The 22,186-nt window shown below is 37.3% G+C and overlaps 1 protein-coding gene across 1 annotated transcript; it reads right to left on the bottom strand.

Annotated features, from left to right (window-relative positions):
• Positions 1 to 1,670: 1,670 nt before the first annotated feature.
• CA1 (carbonic anhydrase 1) lies at positions 1,671 to 12,178 on the bottom strand. Its single transcript, XM_045806038.1, has 7 exons — positions 12,032 to 12,178; positions 11,198 to 11,395; positions 9,283 to 9,401; positions 6,783 to 6,878; positions 4,614 to 4,676; positions 3,582 to 3,737; positions 1,671 to 2,058 (listed from the first exon to the last, which is right to left on the bottom strand). Exons 1-7 carry the CDS (start codon positions 12,135 to 12,137, stop codon positions 1,942 to 1,944), a joined length of 855 nt encoding a protein of 284 aa, XP_045661994.1. The 5' UTR covers positions 12,138 to 12,178; the 3' UTR covers positions 1,671 to 1,941.
• Positions 12,179 to 22,186: the final 10,008 nt, after the last annotated feature.

Here is a 22,186-nt window from a genome sequence, read left to right as displayed (position 1 = left end):
AAGTTTGATGGTCGTCATATATCTTCTGTCACTTCTTTGCCTTCTCCATAGCAAGACTTAGAGATTTATATTTAAATTCAAGAATCCATTTTAACCTTCTTAAAAAATACACGGGTCATTAAGTATTTTTCGAGTCTCTCTTGTGAAATTTGTTTTTTTTTTAATTGCTCAGTTTCTTTCCAGAAAATATTTTCAAATACTGTGTGTTCCGAGCAGATACATTTTGTAGCTATCTTTGTGCAGAATTTTTTTATACCTTTTATACCTTATGCAGATATATGTCTCAAATTAAACTCATACCCCTTTTTCTTTGGCTCTCATGATGACTTTTGATAACTTTAGAATTAAAATCCTTTCAGTGTGACTCATGTGAAATGAGAGGATCGTAGGACAGTTTTAACAGTTTCAGGCTTTCTCAATGTCTGGCAAATATATAGTAATATACACAGATTACTTTTGCAAAGAAATTGTTTTCTATTTATGTAATGCTTATGGGAGCAGAGCAAAAGTATTGTTTGTATCTATTACATTTTAATAAACAGGATTCTTTAAATTCTGGGCCCCAGATCAAAAATTCAAAAGAAGTCTTTCAGTATGGTTTTAACACAACCTTTATCCAAAAGCTCCTTCTGAGCAATGAAGAATCTGCTTTTCTTTCTTTCTTTCTTTCTTTCTTTCTTTCTTTCTTTCTTTCTTTCTTTCTTTCTTTCTTTCTTTTTTTAAAGATTTTATTTATTTATTTGACAGAGAGAGAGACAGCCAGCGAGAGAGGGAACACAAGCAGGGGGAGTGGGAGAGGGAGAAGCAGGCTCATAGCTGAGGAGCCTGATGTGGGGCTCGATCCCAGAACGCCGGGACCACGCCCTGAGCCGAAGGCAGCCGCTTAACCGCTGTGCCACCCAGCGCCCCTGCTTATCTTTCTTTTTAAACTATGCTTATGTTTATTTAGACCTTTTGACCGATTCTGTAACATTAGACAACACTAAGACATTGGAATGGGTACAGGCTTTGGTCTCTAATACAATTCCTTACATTTAGTCACGGAGAAGGAAGCTAAAGTGAATCACAAGACTACACACTAGACACAAGATTTAGATTCTGGTTGTAGATATGGCTCAGAAAGAACGGACTGCAGGTTAAGCACACATCTGACTAAAAGATTATATGATGTTTCATATGATTCTAAGTCCAAATGACTCCATCATTTTTATAAACCATTCACTGGTGAATTTTCTTCAAGTTTTAAATTACGGTTTCTCTATTCAAGCTAACTAGTTATAATAACGGGGAGGAACAACTAATGACTTTGCTAATGGGAGGAGGAAAAGTGGAAGCAACAACCAGAAGCAACATCTTCCCATAAAAAAGATACCATTTTTATCACAGAGAACACAAGTGATAGCAGTGTTGGGCCAGTATAGTAATATTAAAAACAGTTGTCATCTTAGCTGTTTATTTGCTTCAAGAGTAAGAAATATTTCATCTCAAGCTCCTCTTAGGTTATTACGTTTGAGGCAAAATAATATTGCAAATAAGGCACTTAAGATTTTTGAATGTACATGGGCCAGAAACAATTTAATATTTAAAAAAACAGAGTACATAATAGACAAGAAAGGGGTAAAGTTATTTTACTGGTTCAACTAAACTGAACAAAAAGAAACAGATACAAATCACTAAGAAATTATTCAGTATACTTTAATTGCAATTATAAAGAATTCCACAAAATAAACTTGAATTTAAGCACAAGTTTTACAAGCTAATAGATTATTATTTGGGTTAAGCATTAAGAATAAAAATAAAACTTCACTCTAGAGATTGAATTTGCAGCTATGTTGCCTTGCTAGTATTGAAATAAATGTGTTTCTTAGGAATTGTTTTACTGGATTATGTCAGAAGCAGGGCAGTGTTCCTTGAGAAAGAAGACGTTCCTTCCTGGTCCCATCAGAATGAAGCTCTCACTATTCTGTCATTCAGAGGCTGGGGTGGTCGGTTGTTGCGCTGCATGGGGACAGCCTTGTCACCTTCAACAGTCGATAGAAGGCTTCGGAACTGTGCCAGCTGGGAGGCAGGATGAAATAGTTATCAGAGGCTATTAAAGTTACACAAAACACTTTATTTCTAGTATTATTAATGCACTGATATTTAGAAAACTAAGTTGCTGATTGCAGTGGTCTCACCAATGGGAAGGGAGGAAGTCAAACATTCCTTCACATTTATTCGAACGAGGTATTTGGTTTAGCTTATTAGTGATGGGCTGGATTAGAAGGCCAACTCTCTCAGAATTGTCAACTGGGCTACCTTAGGTGAAAGATGTTCTGCTTCTTGCCTCAGTTTCCATACAGTAAAATTACAGGAACATTGACTATACTCACTGCGCTGTGCCTTTTATCCCCATGATTTATTCATTTCACAGCTCTACCTCCCACTCCCCTTCCTCTATTATGCCCATCACCCCACCCCTTCCCATCTGGCAACCATCAGCTTGTTCTCAGCATTTACATCCTATTCTGCTAAAAATCTAGCCCATTTAGAGTAACTTAAGCTACGGCTGAAGGCTTATTTTGTGAAGCCACAATGCGTGATAATTTATCAGCTCTCAGAATAAACACTTTCCCACCCCAAATATACCCCTACCTTTTACTTAAAATATCACCTTATTAAAAAAACCTGTCATTTAATGTAGACGAATTTTTAAGAGTTCCACAAACACGTCAACTGGCCTAGAAAACTACTGACTCCACCGAAAGCGAAAATAGTGATTGCACCTGAAAAAAAATTGGCGTGCCCTCAACATTTCACTACAAATCATAGATTTAATATAAGTAAAATTTTATATGGATAGAGTAGTGTGAAACAGACTTCTTAAATAGCTGACAGGAAAAATATTAAACACTGTCAGCTATTTACATTGGGTCGTGGTGAAGATTAAATGGGTTAGTACATATAAAGTTCTCAGAATGGTACACAGCATGTGGCATATGCTCAGAAGCATCTGTTACCAGGAGGCTCCGGACATTGCCTGTCCTATAGGTTTGTTACGAGAATTGGCTGACAAAACCTTTGTAAGGCACCTAACAAAGGGAGTTGCTCAATCAATGGTAGTTATTATTATCATAATTATAAACAATAATTAAAGACATATTTTGTTGGATAGCTAATAACTAGAGCTTCAAAAAAGAACAAAAACCCTTCGTCAGCTCTTGGGGTATGTCAGTTTCAAGCCATACTTCCCCAAAGTCTTAGTAGAACTTCCAGTAGCAATCTTTTCTTTGTTTCTGAAACTTTTAGGAAGACACTTAACAAGGTTGGATTTATCCTGAAGAAGGTGGAAAAGATAGCAGGAGGTTCAGAATCTCATAGTTTTTTTTTTTCCTATATAAAGTAAAAAGCAGTATGATAATACACATTTTTTTTGATTATTCAATAGACCTATGTCAGAAATGAGTCTTTTTCAGTAGGAACGGAAAACAAACTCCTCAAAAATCTATTTGAAACCACAATGCCCCCAATAACACTATGAATTGAAGTGATATTATGGCTTTGTACTCCCAATTTCCACTCTTCCATCTTTGACACTCTACCTGTTGTGGGCTGATACCGATTTTTTCCTTACAGATGATCCAGGTTACACTCTCATGGAGGGGAGGATGAGTTAGAGAGCCAGAGTAGGTCCAGTAATCCAGGGATGAAGGAAGGAGAGCAGAGGGGTCAAAATTTGTGAATGGGGCTCGTTTGTTCTGGAAGAAAAAAGAAAATAATATATCAATATACCATGATTTAAAATACTTACATCATACACATATATTATACCTATGGTATATTATCTTGGCATATATATTGTCTTGATATTTTAGCTGAGAATTTAATTAATTTTTCCTATATAGTAAACACTGCTGTGTTTATAGATATAAACAGTAAAAGTAATAGAAGACTGAAAATTTGCTACACTGACATTTTGACCAAATAATCTCCTTCCTTCCTCTTCTGGTTGAACATAAACAAAGGTTAAAAAGTTTTTAAATAATCTATCCTCTCTAAAAGATATTTCACTTCCAGAATAAAACATTTATTGTTTCTTTAGGAATGAGGCCGGATACTGTTTCAGTGGCAAAACCATCACTGACATGCATATTGGTTATGTTTTAACCTTATTCTATTTATTCCTATTTTCTATTTTGATTGTTTGTGAGTGGCATATTAATGGTGTCTCAAAAGAATACCCTTAACTCCTGCATTTTTGTACTGCTCAAGAAACAGATAATTTCCTTTGTGAAATGGGAAAAAAATCACGTTTTAGTTGGATATACTTTTTAAAGAAAATTTAAATGGCTATGGAACCTATTCTCTAGGCTTCATGCTGCTGAAATAGACACACACACACACACACACACACACACACAAAACCGGGAAAAAGAAAAGAACAAAACAAAACAAATACCTGAGTCAGAGACCTTCTCAGAAGTGAGCAATATCTAGTTGTACCTTGATTTTCAAATTGGTAGCTTTTGCTCTAGCCTTCCTACTCCCCACTTCAAATACGTATTTAAATGATTTCAGCAGTTCTGTGGACTCTTGTTTCTCTGATTTTAAACCAGTGTATTTAGTCTACTGACCTTGGTTTTAACTGCGTTTAGGGCATCAAGTACTTTCTGCAGTCTTGGGTTGGCCTCATCAACCTGGAGATTAAAAAAAACAAAAATGTGAGTTAGAAATTGTTATAAAGTCAAACTATGTATAGCTTTTTTTTTTTTTCAATTAAAAACAGTAACTGAAGAAGGGTAAGGTATTTTCTGTCTGCTTTAGGAGAGGGAATTTTGCTGGGCGCATGTCCTTGCGGTGGGCCCTTGTCCTCTATAAATTGTTCATAGCGTGTAACCACTGTCAGCCTAAAAACGAGAAACCAGCTCTAGAGGCAAAGCATTTATTTGACATCAAAGAATTGCAATTCAGGGTACACAGATTGGGGTAGAAACCCAAAGAGCATTCCCATTACAGGACATAGACTCAGGGTTTTTATAGAGGAAAAGGAAGATCATGTAAGTGGTTTTGAGTAGAGTTCATTGGTGCTACAAGCAGGATGGGATTCTTACTTCACTGATAGGTCAGATGAAGTGGTCACTATGCAAAAGTTCACTTTTCTCGGATCTCTCAAATAGGATTTTCTTGTTCTTGCTGACTTCTTGGAGTGTTGGTGGTTTGGCCCAATTCAAAGGTTCAGAAAGCAGGGTGTGCAAGGCAGTTCTCCTGCAATGGCTACTATGGCTCCATTTTAAAATGGTTCTGTGCATGTCATTTTTCACAGCACAGAGAAAGTGGCAAACAAAAAGCTCAGTTTTAATTTAATATGGCAAGATATTTAAGGATATACAAGTCAAAATCCAGGAACTTAGCAAAAGTGTGACCCAAGCACAACCTTTTACTTTTGGCCTGCTTTATTAGTTATAATTGGTACAGTGTGTGGTGTGTTGTAAGTGTTCGATAAAGGTTAGCTAGAATTACTATAATTCCAAAAGTTAGCCACCTAAGTGTGATATTTATAATGAGAAACATGTTTATGACACAGAGCTCCTAGAATCCTTGGAATTTCCGAAGTGCTGACCATGATAAAGGCGTCTTTTGTTATGTTAATTAGGGGACTTTTGGACTGACTCCAAGAATGAGGGCTGGTTGCCAGGAGAAGCAACCATGTGATTAGAGGGTTGGAACTTTCAGTTCTACCCTCAGAACTCTGGGAATGGGAGAGGGGTAGGGGCATGAGCTTGAATCAATTGCCAATGGCCAATAATTTAATCAATCATGTGCATAATGAAGTCCCCATAAAACCCCAAAAGAACTGGGTATAGAGAGTTTCCAGATTCGTGAATTCGGGGAGATACAGGGAAAACAGTGTGCCCGGAGAGGGCAAGGAAGCTCTTTGCCTTTCCCCATACCTTGCCCTATGCATCTTTTCCATTTGGCCAGTCCTGAGTTGTATCCTTGTATAGTTAACTAGTAATCAATAAGTAAAATGTTTCTCTGAGTTCTGTGAGCTGTGCTAGTAAATTAATCAAACCTCTTCAAACCCAAGGAAGAAGTCAGAGGAACCTCTGATTTATAGTCAGTGGGGCAGAAGCCCAGCTAACAACCTGGGTTTGAGACTGACATCTGAAGTAGGGTGGGGGAACTGTAGTAATCTTGCAAGTCTGAACCCTTAGCCTGCGGAACCTAATGCTATCTCTGTGTAGACAGTGTCAGAATTGAGTTGAATTCCTGGACACTCTGCTGGTGTTCAAGAGTTGCTTGTTAGAGGTGGGGGAGGGACGGGGAAACTGCATATTGGAATTTGGTGGGTAGAACCCAAAAGACCCAGTTTAATAATAACTTCCCTACAGAACTTTTAGGGACACTCCTATAGAGGATTTAAACAACATCTGCCATTTTAAACATTAACTGAACCTTCTTTATGGAACAACAATCCTCTTAATATTTTTCCCTGATGATATATTAAATTGATAAATTCCTGAACCTAGGAAGTAGGAAGTTTAGAGGAAAGGGAATTTGGAAAATCTGGAAAATAGAAACTCCCTCCCACTCCAACACTTTCCCATTCTATCTCTACCTGAAACTTAACTCTCTCTTAAAAAGGGAAAAGCCAAGAGAAAACAGTAGCAAAGTACCGTAGCCATTAGTAAAATGGAACCTTTTCAAAAAGAAAGACTCAAATATCTTTCTGCTTTATTTTATACTATTTTGATGTTTGGTAAGAAATAGTGTTAGCCGAACTCTATAACTCTGTAACTCACCTTCATCAAAACACCGATAATTGCCAAACCATCGGCCTGTGAGATGGCTTCGGCAAAGCTGGAGTACTTTGCAGAATTCCAGTGAACTAGGTGAAACTAAAAATGATAATGTGGTCAATTAGTTATTGATGCCATTGTAAAGACAAAACGTTATAAATTAACTATTACTATATGAAGACATATCTTGGCTTAGATAACATTTAGGTGAACCTTCATCCAGCGGATGGGAAGGGCTACATTCTTGCTCTTCAGAAGGGTTATACACATTGAGTAGAGCAAGCAATTTTCAATTTCCGTGGAACCAGAGAGCAAAATTTCTTTTCCCAAAATATCTTAACTTTTCAATATTACTCCTTTTTAAAAGCTGCTTTGCTATGAAAAGATCAGGAATTCCAACTAACTAGTTTTCAAGAAAACTGAAATAACTTCTGTCAGGCGAGGTCCTTTTTAGTAACTTTATGGGAAGGGGTTCCTGGAGAGTCTAGGAGTCTTGGCCAAGAACACATTTTCTCAAGCACATCTAGACACCTGTCAAATCCTTATCTCTAGCCTAACTTCTCTGCGGAACTCTAGATCCGAATATCCAATGTGTATGTATGACATCTTCATAACTTCTTGATATCCCCACATGGATGTCTAACAGGTATCTCAAACTTAATATGGCCAAGTACAACTCTTGATTTCCTCCTTGCCAAACCCATTTCATTTGGAAGAGGTACCACTGTTTGATTGAGCCTAATTGCTCAATCAAAAAGTACAACAGTTATCATTAATTTCTGACTTTCCCCACGTATCAATAGCCATCTCTCAGCACATCTTACTTACTTGGTTCACATCTTCAAGTCTTTGCATTAAGTGCTGATATTCTTTGTAATGGCCTTCCCCATAATCTGTCAATGGCAGCCTTTTGTCTTGAATTAGGGCTGAACACAAATGCCACTACTGAAAGAATCCTTTTCTGACCACCCAATGTAAAATGTTCATCTGGTCAATTGTATCACTTTAAGTTAACTAATTTTCTACATACCATTTCCTTAATCTCTCTCGCTTGCTCTCTCTCTCTTGCTTTTCCTCCTCTCTCCTCCTCCTTCCTTCCCCCCAACTCCAGCTCTCCCCCCATCCTCCCTTCTGTCCTCAGTTGCATGCTGAATTTTGTGGCTGAGTGCCTCTCATCTCTAGCCTGGATTATTTTTATTTTTCTTAACTTAGATGAGGTGATCACTGACTTAGATGTCTTAGATGCAACCAGATATGCCTCTAAAAAGATAGTATTAATTTAGGCTCCCAGGCCATTTGACTTTAGTCTACTTTCAGTTTTTTGAGGGAGAAAGGAAAGAAACATTTAATGGACTTCTGTAGTATTAAAAGTTATTAGCCAAGCTTTACAATGTAACATAACACCAATTATATTTATGTAAAATTCCCAAATCTTCTATTAAAATAAAAAATGCACATACCCTGTAGCCTAGCAATCCCTCTTATAAAAACATCTGCCCCACTTATGTGCTTTCACTAGAGCATAAGGTATATGGACAGAGGTATTTGTTGAAGCACATTTTGGTAAAAGTAAAAAAACCAATGGAATAAAAAGCAAAGGGCATTGTAATTGTCCATCTGTGAGGGCCAGTTAAATAAATTCCGATATATTCATACATTGAAATAAAATTTAAAGAATGAGAATTAAAAGAATGAGGTAGAATTACTCTGTTGACTTGGAAAATTATTATGATAAATTGGTAAGTAGGAAAAAAGGCACAAAACTACATGTATTACAAATTCATTTTGTAAAAGTAAAATAAAAAGTCAGCCTGTATATATGGGTACATATATATTTTATATTCATACATATAAAGAGCAAAATGTCTTCTCCTTCAATCTCTCTGAGGCTTTGTTGACAGTTTGATGTAAATACTCTTGATTTTTCTGTGTATATACAGACAAAACATCTTGAGAGGGATCACAGACTTCCATGTGAGGGCAATTCAAGAGGCTGGAGGTTGGTGGCCTACAGCAGGAATCCTCAGACCCTCATTTAGGCATACGCTACTCTCTGTGTCCATTCCTGTGATTAAACGTGCACTCTTGGTAGAGTCTTACTGAAGTGTTCCAGCCTGGCCACACCCATGCCACCAGTGTGTCCAAACTCGAACACTTGAATAAGAAGCAAATGGTGTGGTTAGTTTAGAGTCAGAGCTTTAAGGAGAGTAGCACCTCGTCTTGAGCTAGCCTGATGTTAAGGTAACGGTTATTTGAGCCATTTTGAAGACAGAGATGATTCTTGGGCTCAACTCCAAGTTGCATTTTTCACATGAAAAATTTCCTCCAATTACCAAACCTGGTATGTGTGTGTTTGATTTTAATGGGCCCCGGGAGTTCCTTATAGGGCCGAGAATGCTCTTTCCTTTGGAGCCATTATAAGGGTCACTTACGTAATAAAGCAGGTGCTTCTGAAAGTAAGTCTCAGCGTAATTATCTCTTCTCACTTACTAAGTTACGTTACCTCTCCAGAATATTTGACTCCATCCACTGTGTGTTCAGAACCATAATCATTTGTGCTGCCCCAGTGAAAATGGAACTGATAGAGCCTATAGCTTTCAGAAAGAGGACCACCTTTCAGCACTAGAAGAAAAAAAAACTATTATTAGTTTTATGATCATAAGCTCCTGCTTATCGTTGCATTTAACGTAAGCCAACACTAAACTGGATTAAGTAGAACTGAAAACAAACACCAGCGCCAGTTTTTTTCTTGTTGGATTTTCCTCCCCACATCCATGATGATGGTATTCACATGTATGGTGTGTCTCTGACCATTGCATTGAGTTATATACAGTTCTCAGCATACGAGCTGTAATTTTATCTTTTCCTTTTTGTCCTTTCCTTTTTTTTTTTTTTTAAAGTAGACTCCATGTCCAGTGTGGAGCCCAACATGGGGCTTGAACTCGCAACCCTGAGATTAAGACTTGAACCGAAATCAAAAGTCGAATGCTTAACTGACTGTGCCACCCAACTGTCCCTAATTTTACCTTTTTCTGCTGCCAAGGAAGTATATTGGAAGGTGAATGAATTACAGTTTTACAGGGTTTTCCTTGATTCTGCTTTAATATGCAGGTTTATTCATTCATTCATTCTTTCAACAAAGACTATATAGACAGTATGCATTAAGATCTTTAGTAATTCATTTTGAGTAACAAATTACACATCACATACTTTGTAACTAGTCAAGACACAATGAGTATCTTGACACCTTTGTTGAGAATGCCTGTCCGGGGACCAAGAGAAAGTGCCAGTGAGACAATGGAGTCACTTTAAAAATTTTAACATTGAATGACTATGTCATTTTCAAAAGTTTATGTAATCACATGATTCATTAAACACACATAATACCAGATCTAATCTAATATCAACAATGGACATAGCCCCAAGGTGCCTAAACTTTAGGCTCAGAACCTTGTAGGAAAGTGCTAAAAAAGGTTTTGCCTTTTGTCAGCAGAGCTGTCTTATGAAATCGACATTTAATGAATTATTCAAGAAACATTTGTGAAAATCTTACCATGTAGCAGGAAATGTGCTAAGTTCTGGGGTATGAAGAATTCAGTCACTACAGTCTAGTAGGGGAGGGGGAGATAGATAAGTATACTTATGCACAGAATAAATTTTGCAAGATGTATGTAAGAGTCATTTTCTTACTGGTACCCAAGCACTTTACAATGATAGAGTCATTTTTCTTCCCTTTCTTTCTTTCTTTCTTTCTTTCTTTCTTTCTTTCTTTCTTTCTTTTTTAAGATTTTATTTATTTATTTGATAGAGAGAGAGAGAAACAGCAAAAGAGGGAACACAAGCATAAGGAGTGGGAGAAGGAGAAGCAGGCTTCCCGTGGAGTCTGACGTGGGGTTCCATCCCAGAACCCTAGGATCATGACCTGAGCCGAAGGCAGACGCTTAATGACCGAGCCACCCAGGCGCCCCTAGAGTCATTTTTCTGGATGCAAAAAATATATTTTTCACTCCATTTCTCTTTCCCACTGTGTTCCTCTATCCTCATTCCAATTAGAAAATATTTGCCTTTTCCGTTTCTATATTCTCTATGATGGCTCATTAGACCTTCTTGGAAAAAATATTGTTTATTCAGAGAGTGTGAAGTGAGTGTAAAGATATTAGAGACCGGAAGAGATAGGATAGTGTCATGGATGAGAAGGACTGAAAAAAGACGGAGCTGGGGGTTCCAAAAATCATCTTTACCACTTGGGAGTTTTCAAGAAGTCCAAGATTCTTCACCAGATTGCAGGAAATTTATACACGTGCACTACACATATGCACAAAAGACAGAGGATTGCATTTGTGTTTCTTAAAGTCCTATTGTTTAAATTTTCCTAGTAGAGTCGAAGAAAATATAACCAGAAGGATCTTATTGCTCACCTGATCGGTTATCAGTGTCCTCATAGTTTACATGGAAAGAATGCCCCACGTTGATAATTTCTTTGGCTGTGGCTGGATCGTAGGAGATACTGAGAGGTTTAAGAGAGGTGTCATGTTTCGTTTCACTGGTTTTAATATCAATGGGAGATTGGTTTTTTCCATTTGCGATGGGATACATTTTGCTCCATTGTTCAGGACCTACCAAGGCAAACACATGCATACAATCAAAACTTCATCAAATGTTTGACTCCCAGTTTTAGGAATATAACCAGTTCTTTCCTTATTAGACTATAATTTATCCAGGTATCTTAAATGGTATTCTGTTTAACTTAATGAAAATTCAACATTTGAGAATGCACCTTTTCTGTACTATCCTATAAAATAATATATTTGTCAACACAACTATAAATGTTTTACTATTAGTATTAGATTTCTAATATATATAACATATATATGTTATATACTAACATATATGTACATATATACACATATGTTATATACTACAGATATATATTAGTACTCTATATATTATACACTATATATAATATATCTATATATATTTATTAGTACTCTCTCGCTATATATAGAGAGAGAGAGATTGAGAGAGGAAGAGACAGAGAATACATTTCGTAGACAACTGTATCCTGAAGGACAAGTGCTAAGAGTACATGCAAAGATGTAATTATTCAAGTCAGGCAGTTCAAACGATTAACCTATGACTGTACAGTTATCTTATTTTGTTTATTGTATTTATTTTTTTAAATGCTCAATACCCCTTTTACTGAAAAGGCAATGAGCTATTATTTGGATCTACATGAGCAGAAGAACTCTTACCGTTTTTGTCATCATATCCCCAGTCGGAGCTCGTCATGATCTTCCACTTAGTTTTCTCTTCTGCAAACAAAGATAATACCTGGAATAACTGACTGCAGGCCAGCATGCAGTAAACAGCTGAAACCGCCACTTGTGGGTTTCATAGGAACTTCTCTGCCTTCAATAGGCCACTATTTCATCACCTCTGCCTATCAGGACGTACAGATAAGTAAAAAAAAAAAAAAAAAAAAAAAAAAAAAAGAAAAAAAGCTGTTGTAAAAAAAGCCCACAGAGGTAGGATCAGTTCCAATTGTTTTATTTTCTATATTGTAAGAGAGAAATATCAAAATCATAGGTTTTATAAAACCAAGCCCTATTTTTAAGGTAGCATTGATTGAGGGCCCAGTATGTCTCAAATGCTGTGCTGAAAACTTTACATGCATTAATTCATTTAATTCTCACAATAATCAAATTAGATATTAAAATCTGTCTTTTGCATAAGAAGGCTTTATACAGGTGAAGACACCTCCTGGGGTTACAAAGCTTGTAAGTAGCTGCTTACATCCCAGAAGCCTAGAGTTTAAATCTAGACCTGTCTAACTCCAGAGCTTATACTCTTTCTTTACCGTCCATGGTCAATAAATGCCCAATGACCTCCTCTTGATTCTGTTTTCTGGAGGACTGGATTAGTTGATCTGTTCTGGTCTGGCTCAAGATGACCATTAGTCAGATTGTTGGGCTTACTTCATTCCAGAATCTCAGTTTAGCCAAAAGCTCATGGACTAGAAGGTATACTTTGCTTTGCACTTGCTTCTTAATATTTGCTATTTTGCTAAAGATAACTAAAAACAGAACTACTATATTGATCAACATATTTGAAAAACATATTTGAAAAAGATGACCTCCTTTCATTATATGATTATGCAATGATTCACCCCATGAATATTTTAACATTCATAAGGGATGGTAATTCATTTAAAGTTTTTAGCACAAAATTACTTTGAGCCCTAACTAGTACGACCTTTTATTCCAATACATACCCGGGTGTGTTTGTGTACAAGCAGAAAACTATATAAAGAAACATGTAAAATTTAATGAATACCTATGGTTTGAGTCCTAACACCCCATCCATTTACTTCTATTCCTCTTTTTCTGCTTACAAACTTTACCTCTTTCAGCTTTATATCCCTACTCAATCCAAGATGTCTCATTTTGCACTCACTTCACTTTCACCTACAGCCTCCCCCCACCACCCCAAGTCCTGTTCCAGGGCTGTGATCTTTGGATGGCTTTTGCATACCAAGAAGTTCAATCTTCGCAGCCTCTCTTCTTCTAAACTAACACTTTATTTCCTAAGGCCATCAAATTTTGATGTAGACTATTTGTTTTTCCTGATAAAATATTCCAAATAAGTCTAAACATACTTGAAAATGCATCAGGAGCAACTAGGCTAATGGAAAAATCTATTTTTTAAAAAAGAAATGCAAAAGTATGTAAGTAATTTTGGTAGAGAATTATTTAACTAATAACATTAAGAAGTATCAAGTTATACATAAATTATATCTCAATAAAGCTGAGAAAAATAAAAAGATTTTAGCACTTTAGAAATTATTAAATGTTGAAAGTATGATGCACAGAAGGTTTAACTTTAATAATTATATTGATTCAGTTCAAAAATTTAGTGAAAATATACTAATGGGCCAAGGGGGAGAAAAGAAAGGTTTCCTTCATTACCTTATGAAATGGAATCAGAGGCCAAATATTACAGAAAAAAAATGTAAAGATGAAATGTTGATTATCCCAAGGGGATATCCATTATCCTAAGGGGATCCACCCTTAAACTCTATGTCACAGTTTTATCTCTTGACCTTCATAACAAATAAAATTCATGCAAAAAACAAACAGAAATATCAAGAGTATTGGTAGATTGACTATTACTGGAAGAAGTGTTTCCCTGTGCATTCATGCTAGGGGGTGGTAGGCTGGCTAGAAAAAACTTTGGTTATAGAGCAATTTTCGTCTGCCAAGTCTTTAAAATAATGACCTCCTTCAGTCTTCACAGTAGACCCAGGGGTTAAGTTAGTCTCACCTCACTCCTTTTTTTTTTTTTTTAAAGATTTTATTTATTTATGAGAGAGAAAGAGAGCATGAGTGGGGGAAGGGGCAGGGGGAGAGGAACAAGCAGACTTCCCACTTAGCAGGGGGCCCTACACAGGACTCAGTCCCATGAGGGACTCGATCCCAGGACCCTGAGATCATGACCTGAGCTGAAGGCAGATGCTTAACCCATTGAGCCACCCAGGCGCCCCTCACTTCGCCCTTGAGGAGGAATAACTGAAGGTCACAAAACACAAGGAGAAGAGCCAGGATTTTAATCTTTCTGCTTACCTGGAAAGCCCATGTGTGCTGCCTCTTCTCTGTACCATCGTGCCTTTAACAGGCTGTCTATAAAACATTTGCTTTAAAGTCAGCTAATATTTATTACCTTTATTTATTGAGTAACATCAATTAACTTTGCTGAAGATTTTTCAGTGCCCTGAAATGTTTTTCAAAAAAGCAGCATTTCCTCAGTGTTTTACAAAATCTAGAAACCATAATTAGCTGATTTTACATTATATTTAAAAGTCTGAGCATTTCTTATTTGGACTTTTCCCTTCTAGTTTCCTAAATGAACATTTTCTTCTGATTGCTCCTTTAACATTTTAAAGTTAAAAACATGAACTCTTATGTAGATGAAGAAATTACAGGGAGTCTCAAACTTAAGTTTGTGATTAAAAAGAATTCTCTGGTGTAGAAGGATGTAAACGTGGGAAAGAGGACTGTGCCTCGTTATGGTAGAGATCTGCTAAATGCCACTGGAAAGAAGTTCCAAAAGGAAATAGCTGTTCTCTAAAGCTTAGAGTTCCACAAAGACAAGTGGCTTCCCTGGGATCCGTATTTTCCCCCAAATAAGGAAAATTAATGTCATTTTTATTTTTTATTTTAAAGATTTTATTTATTTATTTTTTATTTGAGAGAGAGTGAGAACACGGTGGGGGGGGGCAGAGGGAAAGAGAGAAGCAGACTCCCTGCTGACTAGGGACCTTGATACCAGGGCCCTGGAATCATGACTTGAGCCAAAGGCAGACGCTTAGCCAACTGAACCACCCAAGTGCCCCTCAAATTTGGCATGACTCTCACATTGCTCTCTAACTTCCCTGCCCCTCCAGAAGTGGTACTGTTCAGGGTGGCAAGATAAACCTTCTATCTGGTGGAGAAGAGGGTCATGGAAGATGGTGATACTCGTTCAGACGTTTCTGTAGTAAGACAACTGGAAATTCTGATTAATTAATTTAAGTGGTTTATCTGGATCTTACAGCTATCATTTTCCCTAAATTGGTCTTTCTCTCCTCTTGTAACGAAATGTCTCACCAACTTTATTCTTTGTATCTTTATTTTCATCCATATTAAGCTGTTTGCCCTTTGCATCTGTTGTCCCCTCTGTCTAGATGGCTCTGTATCTAGACTTTTACACGAGATCACCTCCTCAGAGACTATTTTTCCTGACCTTCAAATCCAACATATCTCCCCTCTTCCCAGTCACTCTGTTGTATCATTCTGTCTTATTTCTTTCAAAGCATATTTGTTGCAGCCTGACATTGTTGGCATTCTGAAATTAATTTATTTATGTCCTTAATGTCTATAACCATCTCTATAATGACACCTCCATAGGGATAGGTCCATTTTATTTTTTAAAACCCACTGAGTTCACTTACAACATGTCTGGAAAATAGTGGTGCTCAATAATATTTCACTGAAGTGAAGAGAGAATGATTAAATGATCATTTTAACCTCAATTGTTGTATTTTTATGAAGACTTAGAAGGGCAGAATGCTTAGCAGGGACTGTGCCTTCCCAAATGAACTGATCTGAACTCATGGGTGTGTGCCACCCAACTCATGTTCATATTTGGAACTAAGGAAAAGGGGCCTTTCCGCTCTCGGTTTTGTTAATGGGAGGAATTAAGTGACTGGTCTGTGTCTGTCAGTCATTACCGGGAGAGTGAGAACGTTGGTCTTTTTAAGTGTCAAAACTTCACTCTTCAGATGTGGTTTGAACTTTCGATGTAAAAATTTCAAAGATCCGTACTCTTCTGGCTTTTATGACTGTAATTAAAGAAAAAACTTTCAACCTTTTATTTCCTGTCTTGAAACATATTTTTGAATGCAATTTTTTAATGCACTAATGAATATTTTTTATTAACTAAGTCAACTCTACATAAGTAACCATGTTAATTCACAGCACACAGTATTTACAGTTTCTTACAATTTCATGTTTTTAAAAACCCTGAATTTTAAATACATCTAGTTGACTGTCATGCTTATCGAAATTACAGGTTGGAAAGATATACTATATATACTAAGAACATAGGCTTGTGCATTTTTAAGCTAATGGCTAAGAAGCTCTTTTACTGGATGAGTGGGTAACCTGAGCAGGTTAATTGTACCTTAATTTTGTATCTGACAAAATACTATTTGTATCTTATCTCTTGTCACTGTTTGGGGGAATTGAGCCCTTCTATAACAGATGACATTTTAAGCAATATTTTTCACCTAAAAATAAAATAACATGAATAATGCTTTGTAAACCATAAAATACCATACAAATATAAATGATGAACTTCAGCCTCAAAAAAAAAAAAAAAAGTTTGATTTTAGGGACACCTGGGTGGCTCAGTCTGCTAAGCGTCTGTCTTTGGCTCAGGTCATGGTTCTGGAGTTCTGGGATTGAGTCCTGCATCAGGCTCCTCGCTCAGCAGGGAACCTGCTTCTCCCTCTGCCTGTCGCAGCCCCCTCCCCAACCGCTTGTGTGTTCTCTTTCTCTCTCTGACAAATAAATAATTAAAAAATTTAAAAAAAGTTTGATTTTAACTTTCAGGTCAATACATGATTAAGTAAAATAAAATAGTTCAAGTGATTGCGTGTGGCCTGAAATTCAAACAATTGCGTAACAGAAATCTGCTTGCCACAGATTAAACTAAATCCTACAGATAAATATGAAAGAAGGTAAGTTCTCAAAGGTAAATATTAAGGGAGGTCAAGGTCAGTCATATCAGTCACCTTGTCAAAATATCTTTCATGCAACCTTTTTTGGGCCCATCTACCTGAAATTTACCTTAAGATTTGAAAAAAGTTTCTGCCAACACCCTTAACAATTTTGTTAGCTCTTAAGCTCTTTTATCAAAGACTAGATTTTAAAAATACATTTGCAGTTGAATATATCCTTTTTAAATAGTGTTTCTTAATGTAAAGTCTGTAGGTCACCTGCCTCAAATTCATGTGTGTGAATTAAATTAAATGCACATGTGCTTCTATCTCAACCAATCCCTTACTTTTGTGAGATGACCTAAGCTGATTTGGTTGTTAACAATTATCAAGCTCTCTTGGAAAGTATTGGTCAGTTTTTTTGTTTTGTTTTCAAAATTTATATATTTGTGTGAGAGAGAGGGAGAGAGAGTGAATGTGGGAGGGAGGGGTAGGGGGAGAGAGAGAATCTCAAGTAGACAACCTGTTGAGTGTGGAGCTCCTCAAGGGGCTGGATCTCATGACCCTGAGATCATGATCTGAGCTGAAATCAAGAGTCAGAGCCCTCATCTACCGAGAGGTGCCCCAGTATTGACAGGCTTTTTAGATGTACCTGGGGGCTATGTGAATCTAACTCTGCAATCTAATTACCAAAAGATATGTCTCAACGAGAGCAAGTCTCTGACCAATCTCCCCAACTGTACATTTAAGATTAGCAAACAGGCACAAAATAGTCATATGACTTGTCTGTAGTTTCAGGAAGGCCCAACTACAAGTGAGGCTCACCCACCAGCACCTTGTATAAAGGACTCACTCTATAGAGGCTTCAGTGACATCGGGGCTGGTGTACTTTGTTGTTGGGTCAGGCAGTTGGGTCCACTGGGGCCGAGTGGGGCCTTGACTTACAAAGTATATCAGTGGTATTCAAGTACGAGACTTGTCCACTCATGTATCTTGTTTATGCAAGAGCTATAGGTCTAGCAAAATTTCCCTGGTCAATTAGAAATCTGGTACCACTAATTTCATGAGTACAAAATTATTTAATAGTAAATAACAAGCCTTTCAGTGTTGATTCAGTTGCAAATATGCTGCGTAGCCACCTCTGAAGATGCTAGATCCTAATTAGGATGCCGTCAAGCATTCCTTTAAGCATTAGATTATATGAACAAATACATTATTTATACTAAAAGAATATATAACACTTAATGAATCAAAATCTCTGCATATGCTAAAACACAGATTTTATTAAATTTAAGATCATAACACTTTGTTATGAACACATAACTCAAAATTTCTAAAATACTAATGAAAAAATAATTGCCTTAATGTTTTCTTTTCCAGACTGAGAAGATCCGTATTTCTTTTCCCATTAAGCTATCTATAACCTAGATCACTCTGGTTGAAGTGTTTCTTTCTTTTTTTTTTTTTAAAGATTTTTTTTTTAATTTATTTATTCGACAGAGACAGAGACAGCCAGCGAGAGAGGGAACACAAGCAGGGGGAGTGGGAGAGGAAGAAGCAGGCTCATAGCGGAAGAGCCCAATGTGGGGCTCGATCCCAGAACTCCGGGATCACGCCCTGAGCCGAAGGCAGACGCTTAACTGCTGTGCCACCCAGGCGCCCCTGAAGTGTTTCTTTTTAACAAAGTTTGAAACATTTATCTTTTTGTCCCCACCTGATCCCTCCAGAATTCTATCTATTAAAATTCTTGTTTTTCATAACAATGTATGTATTTGCATAAGTCCAATAAGTATCTATTGGATGCCCAATACGCCTAACCCCTGCTTCTTTTTTTTAATTTTAATTTTTTAAATTTAAATTTGATTAATTAACATATAATGTATTATTAGTTTCAGAGGTAGAGGTCAGCGATTCATCAGTTGCATTTAATACCCAGTGCTCATTATATCACATGCCCTCCTTAATCCATCACCCAGTTACCCCATCCCCTCACCCACCATCCCTCCAGCAATCCTCAGTTTGTTCCCTATGATTAAGAGTCTCTTATGATTTGTCTCCCTCTCTGATTTCATTGTGTTTTATTTTTAACTCTCTTCCCCTGTGATCCTCTGTTTTGTTTCTTAAATTCCACATGTGAGTGAGATCATATGATAATTGTCTTTCTCTGATTGACTTATTTCACTTAGCATAATACCCTCTAGTTGCATCCAAGTCATTGCAAATGGCAAGATATCATTTTTCGGGTGGCTGAGGAGTATTCCATTGTATATACATATCACATCTTCTTTACCCATTCATCTGTTGATGGACATCTGGGCTCTTTCCACAGTTTAGCTATTGTGGACATTGCTGCTATAAACATTGGGGTTCAGGTACCACTTCAGATCACTACATTTGTATCTTTGGGGTAAATACCTAGTCGTGCAATTGCTGGGTCATAGTGTAGCTCTATTTTCAACTTTTTGAGGAGCCTCCATACTGCTTTCCAGGGTGGCTGCACCAGCTTGCATTCCTGCCAACAGTTGTGAGAGGGTTCCCCTTTCTCCGCATCCTCATCAACATCTGTAGTTTCCTGAGCCATTCATTTTAGCCCTTCTGACCAGTGTGCAGTATTATCTCATTGTGGTTTTGATTTGTATTTCCCTGATCCCAGGGGATGTTGAGCATTTTTGCATGTATCTGTTGGCCATTCGTACGCCTTCTTTGGAGAAATATCTGTTCGTATCTGCCCATTTCTTGATTGGATTATTTGTTCTTTGGATGTTGAGTTTGATATGTTCTTTATAGATTTTGGATACTAGCCCCTTATCTGATATGTCATTTGCAGATATCTTCTCCCATTCTGTCAGTTGTCTTTTGGTTTTGTCAACTGTTTGCTTTGCTGTGCGAAAGCTTCTTATCTTGATGAAATCCCAATAGTTCATTTTTGCCTTTATTTTGCTTGCCTTTGGAGATGTGTCTAGCAAGAAGTTTCTGCGGCTGAGGTCACAGAGGTTTCTGCCTTTGTCCTCCCCTAGGATTTTGATGGATTTCTGTCTGACATTTAGGTCTTTCATCCATTTTAAGTCTTTTTTCTGTATGGTGTAAGGAAATGGTCCAGTTCAATTCTTCTGCATGTGGCTGTCCAATTCTCTCAACATCGTTTGTTGAAGAGACTATCTTTTTCCATTGGATATTCTTTCCTGCTTTGTCAAAGATTACTTAACCATAGAGTTGGGGATCCATTTCTCAGTTCTGTATTCTGTCCCATTGATCTATGTACCTGTTTTTGTGCCAGTACCATACTGTCCGGATGATTTGTAATAGAGCTTGAGTCCTGAATTGTGATGCCACCAGCTTTGGTTTTCTTTTTCAACATTCTTTTGGCTATTTGGGGTCTTTTCTCGTTCTATACAAATTTTAGGATTATTTGCCCCAGCCCTGGACTCTTGTTCGTAGGGTGATTTTTTTTTTTTTTAAGATTTTATTTATTTATTCGACAGAGATAGAGACAGCCAGCGAGAGAGGGAACACAAGCAGGGGGAGTGGGAGAGGAAGAAGCAGGCTCATAGCAGAGGAGCCTCATGTGGGGCTCGATCCCACAACGCCGGGATCACGCCCTGAGCCGAAGGCAGACGCTTAACCGCTGTGCCACCCAGGCGCCCCTTGTAGGGTGATTTTTGATTACTGCTTCAATTTCTTTGCTGGTTATGGGTCTGTTCATGTTTTCTATTTCTTCCTGTTTCAGTTTTGGTAGTTTATGTCTCTAGAAATGCATCCATTTCTTCCAGATTGCCTAATTTGTTGGCATATGGTTGCTTATAGTATACTCTTATAATCGTTTGTATTTCTTTGGCATTTTTGTGATCTCTCCTCTTTCATTTATGATTTTATTTATTTGGTTCCTTTATCTTTATTAATTCTCTTCTCATGCTGGGTTTAGGCTTTGCTATTCTTTCTCCAGCTCCTTTATGTGTAAGATTATGTTGTATATTTGACACCTTTCTTGTTTCTTGAAAAAGGCTTGTATTGGTATATACTTCTCTCTTAGGACCACCTTTGCTGCATCCCAAAGATTCTGAACAGTTGTGTTTTCATTTTCATTTATTTCCATGAATTTTTAAAAATTATTCTTTAATTTCCTGGTTGACCCATTCATTTTTTAGTATGATGCTCTTTAGCCTCCATGTATTTGAGTTCTTTCCAAATTTCCTCTTGTGATTGAGTTCAAGTTTCTGAAACTAGTAGTGCAATTGCTGGGTCTGAAAATATGCAGGGAATGATTCCAATCTTTTGGTACCAGTTGAGACTGATTTGTGACCCAGTATGTGATCCATTCTGGAGAATGTTTCACGTGCACTTGAGAAGAATGGGTCTTCTGTTGCTTTAGGATGGAATGCTCTGAATATACCTGTGCAGTCCATCTTGTCCAGTGTGTCATTCAAAGCCCTTGTTTCCTTGTTGATCCTCTGCTTAGATGATCTGTCCGTTGCAGTGAATGGGGTGTTAAAATCCCCTACCATTATTGCATGATTATCGGTATGTTTCCTTAATGTTGTTATTAATTGGTTTATATAATGGGCTGCTCGTGTGTTAGAGGCATAAATGTTTACAATTGTTAGATCTTGTAGGATAGACCCTTTAATTATGATATAGTGTCCTTCCTCATCTCTTATTACCATCTTTGGCTTAAAATCTAACTTGTCTGGGGGCGCCTGGCTAGCACAGTCGTTGGGCGTCTGCCTTCGGCTCAGGGAGTGATCCCGGTGTTATGGGATCGAGCCCCACATCGGGTCCTCCGCTAGAAGCCTGCTTCTTCCTGTCCCACTCCCCCTGCTTGTGTTCCCTCTCTCGCTGGCTGTCTCTGTCAAATAAATAAATAAAATCTTTAAAAAAAAAAAATCTAACTTGTCTGACATAAGAATTGCTACCCCAGTTTTCTTTTGATGTCCATTAGCATGATACATGGTTTTCCACACCCTCCTTTGAAATCTGGAGGTGTCTTTGGGTCTAAAATGAGTCGTTTGCAGACAGCACATTGATGGGTCTTTTTTTTTTTTATATATATCCAATCTGATACCTTGTGTCTTTTGATTGGGGCATTTAACTCATTTATATTCAGAGTAACTATTGAAAGATATGAATTTAGTGCCATTGTATTGCCTGTAAAGTC

Source organism: Ursus americanus, chromosome 9, assembly GCF_024610735.1.
Source record: "Ursus americanus isolate L20-20 chromosome 9, mUrsAme1.1.p, whole genome shotgun sequence".
NCBI classification, from domain to species: domain Eukaryota; kingdom Metazoa; phylum Chordata; class Mammalia; order Carnivora; family Ursidae; genus Ursus; species Ursus americanus.
Note: the sequence above shows the minus strand (reverse complement) of the source record. Positions and strands in the feature narration are given on the sequence as shown.